The sequence below is a fragment of the Entamoeba dispar genome, genomic scaffold, assembly GCF_000209125.1.
Source record: "Entamoeba dispar SAW760 scf_1105229463011 genomic scaffold, whole genome shotgun sequence".
Classification (NCBI taxonomy): Eukaryota; Evosea; order Mastigamoebida; family Endamoebidae; genus Entamoeba; species Entamoeba dispar.
This window is the reverse complement of record NW_001855479.1, coordinates 50,948-60,430: the sequence shown is the minus strand read 5'-3', so window position 1 is coordinate 60,430 and position 9,483 is coordinate 50,948. Positions and strand designations below refer to the sequence as shown.

Below are 9,483 nucleotides of genomic sequence, written 5' to 3'. Positions count from 1 at the left end.
TTTTCATAATTATATTTATACAATTGATATGATGATAATTAATAACATTGTTCATATCACTTCATTTGTTGATTAATATAATTCTTCAATTTACCATATTTAATTTGATGATTTCATTGAAATTTAATTATTCATTAAATATATTAAGAATATATTCTCTTGATGTTGATATTCTTTTCAATTAATATAAATATATAATATCAATTCATGTTGATTTCTAGTTATTTATTTTCATCATAATTAGATTTAAATCATCAAATATGATGATGATATTATCATAATTTCTATATCTTTCATTCTTAATTATGATTTAATTTATTTTCATTTATTTTAATTGAATGATGATCATATTAAGATATTCATTATCAATATCAATAATGTTATTTTTCATATTAATGTTTTTTATTATTGGGTTACACTCTAATTTCCCTTCTATGATGGAGTTCACTTTCATTTTAATATATATTTTAGTTGTTTATTTTATTTTATGTGACTTTTTAATATTATTAATGTATTCTTTCTCGTTATTTACATTATTATTTATTACTTTTATTATGCTTTCTATTTGTTCACATCTTAATTTCTTATTTAATTTCTTATTTAATAAATTAATTGCAAATCAATACAACACATCAATTAAAATTCTATTTGTTTGATTTGTTGTGTTTTATTTTCTTCTTGATTGATTATCATTTCTTGTTTTTTGATACTCAGTGTTTTGTTCTCTTCTTCTTCTATTTCCAGAATTGTCTTTTTCATAGTTGTAGTTTTGTTCATTTGTATTGTCCATGGTGATGTTCTCAATATTTGTTGTGTACTTATCATTAATTTCATTGTTTTCTTCTTCTCCAGTTCATTCTGGGACTACTTCTTGGAGAATATTATGCATTTTCTTTATCTTCTTATTTTTTAAGTATTTTTGATTATTCTCATTTCTCATTTCACTTCTTATTCTTTTATTTTTCATTTGAATTTCATTTGTTGTTAATAATTTAGATTTCTTATTTGTATAATGTTTATTATCATTATATTTACTTTGTTTCTTATTTGTTTTTATTTGTATTCTTCTTTTTCTATTCACTATTTTCTTGTTATTTCTTTTATCATAATTATTATGCATTTTATTATTATTTCATTCATTCTTTTCTTTGAACATGAATACCTGTGTCTTGTTTGATTTTCTTTACAAGACTCTATGGCATTACTCAATAAGCATAACAACAAAATTTAATATATATTCTGCATTGATAAAATGATCTTTATAGTCGAACATACAAAAGAAAATAAAATAAAATAAAGAAGAAGATAAAATAAAATAAGAAAAAAAAGAAATTTAGAAAAAATAAGAAAAATCTATAAATAAGAATGAACATAAAGTTGAAATTAAAATGATCATTTGAAATTGAGTTTGTTGTTAGAATAAAAAACTGTAATTTTACATTCACCACTTCTCTATTTAATTTATACTTATGTCTCTCAGTAATATGTTAATGAACATAACGGAACATCAGCAGAATAACAGCAGTTTAAATATTTTCAAGAGTTTTGATAATGAGAATTAGGAATACACTCCATGAAATAGAGATATTAATATCTAAACACTTAAACAAGTACATTGAAGGGATCAATAAACTGTTAGATGAGTAGAATAAATGGTCCATCAAATCCAAAATAAAATAATGAAATAAAAATGTCTGTGATGGTGTTACATGCAAAGGATGAAATTGTAGAAAAATAAAAGACCAAGTAAAGTGGTTAAAACAATAACTGTTGAAAAGATAAGAGAAGGAACAAGCAAAAAAGAAAATGAACCAATTAACAAAAGATTACAATTGAAACCAAATTGAAATAAACACTTCACCGATGTTTATTCATAATTTAATGATAGAAGACATTCTTGAAAACATTCAACACAAAACCAAGCAAATAGAAAATTAATTAGAGGAATAATAGAAGAAGAAATAGGAGAGTATTTGGTTCAACTTGAAAAACAAAGAAAATTGTTAAATGAATCAAGAAATAAAATAACTGATAATCCTACGATAATGAGTGATAAAAGAAGTTATATTATAACAAAAGAAGTAAAATACAATGACTATAAAATACCACAAGAAACAGAAATTCAGAAACTAGAAGGAATGGACATCAAGAAAAGTATCAAATATACTATTTGATTCAGATATTGATGATTGGAATGAAGATACATCAGTATTTGATCAAAGAATAATAAATAAAGAACATATAATAATTATTATTGAAGACACAAATGGAAATAAATTTGGAGGACATGTTAATAAGAAAATTGATAAATTTGGTTATTGGATAAATGATCCAAAATCATTTTTATTTTCATTAGAGTCAAAAGGATGAATAAAAGGAATGAATAAATTTGATATTAAAAAACCACATTGTGCATTTTGTTTATCCAATCATTCAAGTGATTATTTGTTTAGATTTGGATATAATGGAAATGATGTTTTTGTTTATAAACGAAATAATAAAACATATTCATATTGTAATCAATGTTCATATGAATATAAGGAATATCAAATGCATTTTGTGGAAAACAATGGCCAGAATATTTCACACCAAAACGAATCATTGTAATTGAAATGAAATAATTTTTATTCATTATTATTTATTTGAAATATAAAAAAGAATATAAAATAAAATCAGTAAATGAATATGAACATTTTATTTATCAATCATTGAAATAGTGAATATAAAAATGATCATATTATTATTTTATTTCATTTGAAATATTCACATTCGTTGTGTTATTTTATTAAATAATAAGAATGAATGAAATTTAATCAAATATGATTTAATAATAATTTGTATTTCATCATGTTGAGAATTAAATAAATTAATTTATTCAATATTCTTTATTTCTAATGAATTAAAGTATTTTCAATCATTTTCAATTGAAATGTTTCATTTAATTTGTTGTTTGTATTTTAATTTAAAATTAATGATATTGAAATTGGTTATTGTTTACATTGTTATTTTAAGAAGAATACATCAATATCATTATGGTTGTGTTTCATCTTTATTAATATCAATAACTATCAGTAGAATCAATTTAATTATTGATAATATTTCATATCCAATTTTAAACTATCATTAATAAATAATATTTCATCATAATAAACAACAACTATTTGAATCAAATAACATTCTTCAATATTCAATCATACCATTTCTTAATAAAACAATCAACAGAAACTATTATAATATTGAGTGTTGAATATCTTACTAAATATATTTTTATTATCAGATGATAAATGATGATTTAAATTTTGATTTCATTTTAATGATAGTGTGTGGTGTTTCTAACATAAACCTTCAAATAAAATATAAAAAACAAAAATAAAAAATCACAAGATAATCTTAAAAATATTTTAAGTTCAAGTTTAAATGAAGGAATGAGAATAAGGAATAATGAAATAATGATAGTTTCAATATATTTTAATGTTATTAAAAATTTTATTAACTTAGAAATTGGAGTTAAAAGGTTTAGAGGAAATATGGAATGATTTCATTTTAATCCAGTTCCTTTAAATCATTATCCAAGAAAATTCTTTTCTAATACTGAAACATTTCATATTTATCCTGAAAACAATATGGCTTTTGAAGATGGAAGAATACTTAAATTTGTAATATGGTGTACAGTAGAATATTTAAGATATTTAAAAGAAAAAGAAGAATTGAAATCATGTAAAGATATAGAATACAAAAAAATATGATAGAAAAGCATATGGAAACACAATACCACTAGAAGTTAACTCACTTGGTTATCATTGTTTTGAACACTGTGATACAACATTAACATCAGTTACTAGATCAACAAGTGTTAGTAGAATAGGATATTATTATTTTTAGATATATAGTGCATTAAGCAGTATTAATATACAACCTACACAATAAAATAAGAAATGGGTTTGATGTTGTACAAGACTAACTTCAATTAGTTTATCAAAGACATTAAAAAGTTGTTATTTATTGTTTTGATGAATGCACATCATTAAAACCAATTATTTAGATAATCACCAATTTGTTAGTAAAGAAAGGACTACTATGAATGCATTGATTTGGTTGTATTGGAGTAACAAAAAATAGAAATGATAATGAAGATGAGATTAACGTTAAAGGTTTAATGAATTTAGAATTCCAACGAAATTAAAGAAATTCAAAATGATTATTTTAAAGGAGGTTCATTACTAACACCAATTATTTCCACAGTCAATTCCTTAATTTAAAGATGATGTTTTTATGGATCTGAACTAAGTGAAATAAAACAATTTTGAGAGAGAATGAAAGAATACTGAAAGGTTGTTTTAAAAAATAATTTGGGGAAATAACAAAGAATAAAACAAAGTAAAGAAGTAAAAAAGTATTTAATGAATATTATTTTCATGGTCATTTAGTTTATTTTGAATGAGTTAAAATACTTCTATGAGATTTATATTACTGAAATAACAATTAAATTATTTTTAAACTTAAAAATGAAAGAAATGCACAGAGAGAAAAGAAAGAGATTTTTCATTGTTCACAAATTAATGACAACTTCACTTTTAATTTTGATGCAAATTAATATTTTGTTCAATACCTTAGTAACCGAAACAAACAGAATTTGTTTAACTGAATGAAATTGAATTTACTGAAAATTTTCATCTATTATTTATTCTAAAGAAACAAACAGTTTAACCATGTCTTGAAATAATCATAACCATCTCATTATTTATCATCATAATTATAATAAAAAGAAAATTAATTGAATATAAGCATAATTATATAATACAATTATAATGTTTAATTAATTATTACGAGAAAAAACAATGTAAATGAAGAGGTATAAAAGAAAAATATAGAATATCAGTATGATAAAAATGATGAAAATGAATAAGAACTGAAATTAGAAGAGGGTGATAAATTATATGGTAAGAGAACTAACAAAAAAAGATTTAATGAAACGTATATAATAAGTTGAAATTAAATAGTGTAAATATCTATTTAATAAATACAATAAATATGAAATGATAAGAAATTAACAATTAAAATAATGATATTAATATGAAAAGAATACAAGTAATTAAAATAACTCATTAATTATGTGAAATAATATTCTGAAGTGGTGAATTTTTTGTATGATAAAATTTCAATAATTGAACATATATGATTAAATTATATTGTAAATAAGAACACACAAATTGATAAATATGATTTAATAATGAATATACATGTATATTGAGAATAACTAAATTGAAATATAAAATAAATATAACAAAAAAAGATGAAACAGAGAGAACGAAATAGAAAATAAAACCTTTATTATTTTTTTATTTTTTATAATAAAATATATAACTATGTTTTGAATATATCATTTTTGTTTCTCCACTTTCTTCTTTAATTAAATCTTTTATTTCTATTCTTTCTCTTGATTTTTTATTTTGTAAGTTATTTGATTATTCTAATGATTAGTATTATTTGTTTATTAATAATTATTGAATTTAAATAATAACAATATGTTTTCAGAATGAAATAGCACCTATTAATAAAATGTGAATATGTGAATTCATCAACAATTCATTTAATTTAAGAATGAGTGGCAATTCATTAGCAATAAAGAATAATAATGAAATTGTTTTATTCAATTTTCAACATGATGAAATACTAATTATTAATTATTTCTTATTTGTTTATTCTTCTAATTTTTATTTTATTTTCTTTTGTCATTATTTCTATTCTTTTATTCTTATTTCTTGTATGTGTTTATGGTCATGAATGTTCTAATGAAATAATGATAGAACATAAGTGGTCAACAACAAAATGATATGACGTGGTTTGTTATTATTTCATCTGAATAAAAAAATATAATTTTCATTTTTTATTTTATCTCTAATTTATTATTCTTTTTATCTTTATTCATTTCTCTTTTCTTTCTTATTCATTACACACTTTATTTTATTAATATTTCTTATAATAAGTGAACAATTTAATATAAAGAAATGAAGATAATCTTAATTAATATAATTGTTTGATAAAGATGATATTGAATAAATAATAAAATTGATGGTTTAATCATTTATTGTTGATTAGTATTCTTTTATTTTTCATTCTTTTAATATAGTTAATCAATAAAAATAATATCATATTCAAATTAATTTGTAATTGATTTTTAAATGTTTATATTCTTTTTTTATCATTTTATTGTTTATTTCTATTTTATTTCTTATACTTTATTTTAAATTATATTTGATTTATATTCATTTAATATTTTCATTGTTGATTATGATTTATTTGTTATTTATTGTAATTCTTTTTATTTATTCTTTATTTTTATTGTTTGTTCTTATTTCTATTTATTTTTTCAATTACTTTATTCACTCTCTTCTTCTTTATTTATTGTTTATCATTACTCTCTTATTCTATTCTCTTTCTTTATTTATTTTTATTCTTTTCATTTTTATTTTTATCTTAGTTTTTCATTATTCTTTTCTCAAAATAAACCATCAAATATAACCATTATTCATTCTCTCAATTAAGCTATGCCACATACATCATGATACAATTCCCTAATCATCATTTTCTTCTGCAATTTTTCTGGACATCCATTAAAACACAAAGGGTCTATTCTACTAACTGATGATGGTATATTAATTCCTGTTAATGATGAACAGTCACCAAAACACATCATCCCTATTTCTCTAACAGAGTTTGGTATATTAACTGATTCTAATGATGTACATCCTTTAAAACAAAAATCTCCTAATTTACTAATTGATGATGGTACACTAAAATATTCTAATGAAACACATTCAAAAAAACAACTATCTCCTATTTCACTGACTGATGTTGGTATAGTAATATATTTTAATGATGAACACCCCCAAAAACACCAACTTCCTATTTTAGTGACTGTTGTTGGTATAGTAAATGATGTTAATGAAGTACATCCACTAAAACAATCACTTCCGATTTTAGTGACTGTTGTTGGTACAGTAAATGATGTTAACGATTTACATCCATCAAAACAACTACTTCCGATTTTAGTGACTGTTGTTGGTACAGTAAATGACGTTAATGATGAACATCCACTAAAACACCAATCTCCTATTTTAGTGACTGTTGTTGGTATAGTAAATGATGTTAATGACGTACATCCATCAAAACATCCAGTTCCTAATTCTTTAATTGATGGTGGTATATCAATTAATGTTAATGATGAACAATAACTAAAACAGTAATCTGGTATTATGCTAATTGATGTTGGTATTTCAATACTTCTTAATGATGAACATCCGCTAAAACAATTATTTCCAAGTTCTTTAATTGAAGTAGATATATTAATTTTCTTTAATTTGAAACAGTTCTTAAAACATTTATTTCCTATTGATATAATTGAAATTGGGATTTTAATATACACAAGTGACGTACATCCACTAAAACATTCATGTTTTATTTCACTGATTGTTGATGGTATATTAATTGTTACTAATGATGAACATCCTTTAAAACTTCCATTTCCTATTTCAGTTACTCTTGTTGGGATATTAACACATGTCAATCCCGTACATTCTTTAAAACAACTCTCACCTATCCATTCTATACTTGTTGGTATATTAATTTCAACAAGATCAGTACTTCCTTCAAAACATTCATCATCAATTCCATTATATTTTTCTAATTTTGATAAACCATATTGTTTTCTGTCTTCACTTGTAAATATCTTACTCATTGATATATTACAGTTATTTTCAAATGTTTAAATACTGATGAATGAAGAATTAATAACCTTCTTTATTATTCCAGTGATGTTTATTATTTTTATTAATACTTAATCTCAACACTAAATTTAAATTAAAATAACATTGACATTAATAATGGAATATTGTAAGTCATTATTTTTATATTATAATAAGATTCTATCGTTTTATGAAAAATATCAACAACCCTTGTCGTTTTCTATTGACACGAATGATGTTTGTATTTTATTTCTTTTTCTTGTTTGTGTTTCTTTATATTTTTTATTACCCCCTTTTTATATTTTCTAAAAATTGTTAATGTTTAATTTGTTAAAAATGATAGAATTATCTTTTTATCATTGTAACGTTCTTTTATTTTTATTATTTTCTTCACTTATTATTTTTTTTTATTTGTTTATAGTGTTATAATTATTATATTACTAGTTCAATATTCTCCATTGCATACTTTCTAATATCAATTCTTGTGAATATGATTAATTATTATTCTTTTTGTATTTGATTTATTTCAATTTATATAAAATTTTCTATTTGTTATTTATTTTGTTCATTTAAATCTTATTCTAACATATTTTATGAATTATTTTTGTTAATACCTTAATATTCATTAATTTAAATTTACAATAAAAACATTATATTTTTAAATAAATATTTATCTATAAATTTATTCTAATTATTTTTATTAAATTCTTCATTAAATCAATTATTATTATATTTCTTTTATTCATTTCTTTTATTTGAAGTAATTTATTCTTTATCATTATAATATCTATTATTTTTATATTTATTTATCTCTTTATTACTTATTATTTTCTTTATTCTCATTCATTTGTTATATTTATCATATATCATGTTAATGTATTTTATATCTATTATAAATAAACAACTTTATCAATTCATTTAATGAAATGAATTATTTAATTGTTAAATTGTTTATTATATTGTTAATTCTTTTAATTTTATTATTTAAATGAACATTATCTCTTATTTCATTTATATTCAATTAATATTATAATTTATTGTTGTTTATTATATAATAATCAGAAATATTAATTATTCATATTTAATGAATATATCTTTCTAAATTTATTTTTGAATAATAAATTATCATTTCATTTATTTCATTTCATATTTTATATTCTAATGAATATTGTATATTAAAAATAACATTTTACATTTTCTTCTTCTCATAATATAAATTTAATTATTATATTTTGTTTTATGTTTAGATTATATGAATATTTTAATTAATACAAAACACAGTTCATTCTTTCAACATTTTCAATTGTAAATTAATTTTTTACATTTTACCAATATTTAATTTATTATTTTATCAAATGATAAATTAGAAATATTTATAAAATAAAATTACATATTTATATTTACCCCCTTTTTATTTATTTCTTGTTATTGTTAAAATTGTATGAAATGTTTTATAATTAAATATTCATTCTTTTAAATTAAAAGAATAACAAATTACGTTAACACACCTCTCCTATTAATTCAATGTCACAATAAAATATAATTATTAATTATTTACATAACATTCATTAATTTTATTTTCAAAAATCATGTTAAAACATTTATAAAAGTAAATAAAATAAATGGTTATTAATTTCATTATTCTTATTTGTTAGTATTTGAATTTGTTTGATTATTTATTTTGTTTTGATTATAATGAATTTGATTTATATTCTGATTACTTTGTTGTTTTTTAGTA

General features: G+C 20.3%; 1 protein-coding gene across 1 annotated transcript, besides 27 other annotated features; it reads right to left on the bottom strand.

Moving 5' to 3' along the window:
• Position 1: 1 nt before the first annotated feature.
• Positions 2-324: a repeat region.
• Positions 273-978: a repeat region.
• Positions 830-1,259: a repeat region.
• Positions 1,260-1,275: 16 nt separating this feature from the next.
• Positions 1,276-1,326: a microsatellite.
• Positions 1,327-2,116: 790 nt separating this feature from the next.
• Positions 2,117-2,846: a repeat region.
• Positions 2,812-3,157: a repeat region.
• A 190-nt stretch (positions 3,158-3,347) lies between these two features.
• Positions 3,348-3,378: a sequence feature (AT_rich).
• An 82-nt stretch (positions 3,379-3,460) lies between these two features.
• Positions 3,461-3,493: a sequence feature (AT_rich).
• A 1,256-nt stretch (positions 3,494-4,749) lies between these two features.
• Positions 4,750-4,826: a sequence feature (AT_rich).
• Positions 4,827-5,002: 176 nt separating this feature from the next.
• Positions 5,003-5,075: a sequence feature (AT_rich).
• Positions 5,076-5,327: 252 nt separating this feature from the next.
• Positions 5,328-5,364: a sequence feature (AT_rich).
• Positions 5,365-5,481: 117 nt separating this feature from the next.
• Positions 5,482-5,521: a sequence feature (AT_rich).
• A 163-nt stretch (positions 5,522-5,684) lies between these two features.
• Positions 5,685-5,763: a microsatellite.
• A 113-nt stretch (positions 5,764-5,876) lies between these two features.
• Positions 5,877-5,948: a microsatellite.
• A 10-nt stretch (positions 5,949-5,958) lies between these two features.
• Positions 5,959-6,071: a sequence feature (AT_rich).
• Positions 6,072-6,104: 33 nt separating this feature from the next.
• Positions 6,105-6,184: a sequence feature (AT_rich).
• A 1-nt stretch (position 6,185) lies between these two features.
• Positions 6,186-6,364: a microsatellite.
• Positions 6,365-6,444: 80 nt separating this feature from the next.
• Positions 6,445-6,486: a microsatellite.
• Positions 6,487-6,541: 55 nt separating this feature from the next.
• EDI_185210 (uncharacterized protein) lies at positions 6,542-7,738 on the bottom strand (the record flags this gene model as incomplete). Its single annotated transcript, XM_001740560.1, has 1 exon — positions 6,542-7,738. The coding sequence occupies one exon, from the start codon at positions 7,736-7,738 to the stop codon at positions 6,542-6,544; it is 1,197 nt and encodes a 398-aa protein (XP_001740612.1).
• A 162-nt stretch (positions 7,739-7,900) lies between these two features.
• Positions 7,901-7,921: a sequence feature (AT_rich).
• A 194-nt stretch (positions 7,922-8,115) lies between these two features.
• Positions 8,116-8,179: a microsatellite.
• Positions 8,180-8,238: 59 nt separating this feature from the next.
• Positions 8,239-8,412: a sequence feature (AT_rich).
• Positions 8,413-8,594: a microsatellite.
• Positions 8,470-8,640: a microsatellite.
• Positions 8,641-8,697: 57 nt separating this feature from the next.
• Positions 8,698-8,802: a microsatellite.
• Positions 8,803-8,844: 42 nt separating this feature from the next.
• Positions 8,845-9,146: a sequence feature (AT_rich).
• A 48-nt stretch (positions 9,147-9,194) lies between these two features.
• Positions 9,195-9,229: a sequence feature (AT_rich).
• Positions 9,230-9,276: 47 nt separating this feature from the next.
• Positions 9,277-9,369: a sequence feature (AT_rich).
• Positions 9,370-9,483: the final 114 nt, after the last annotated feature.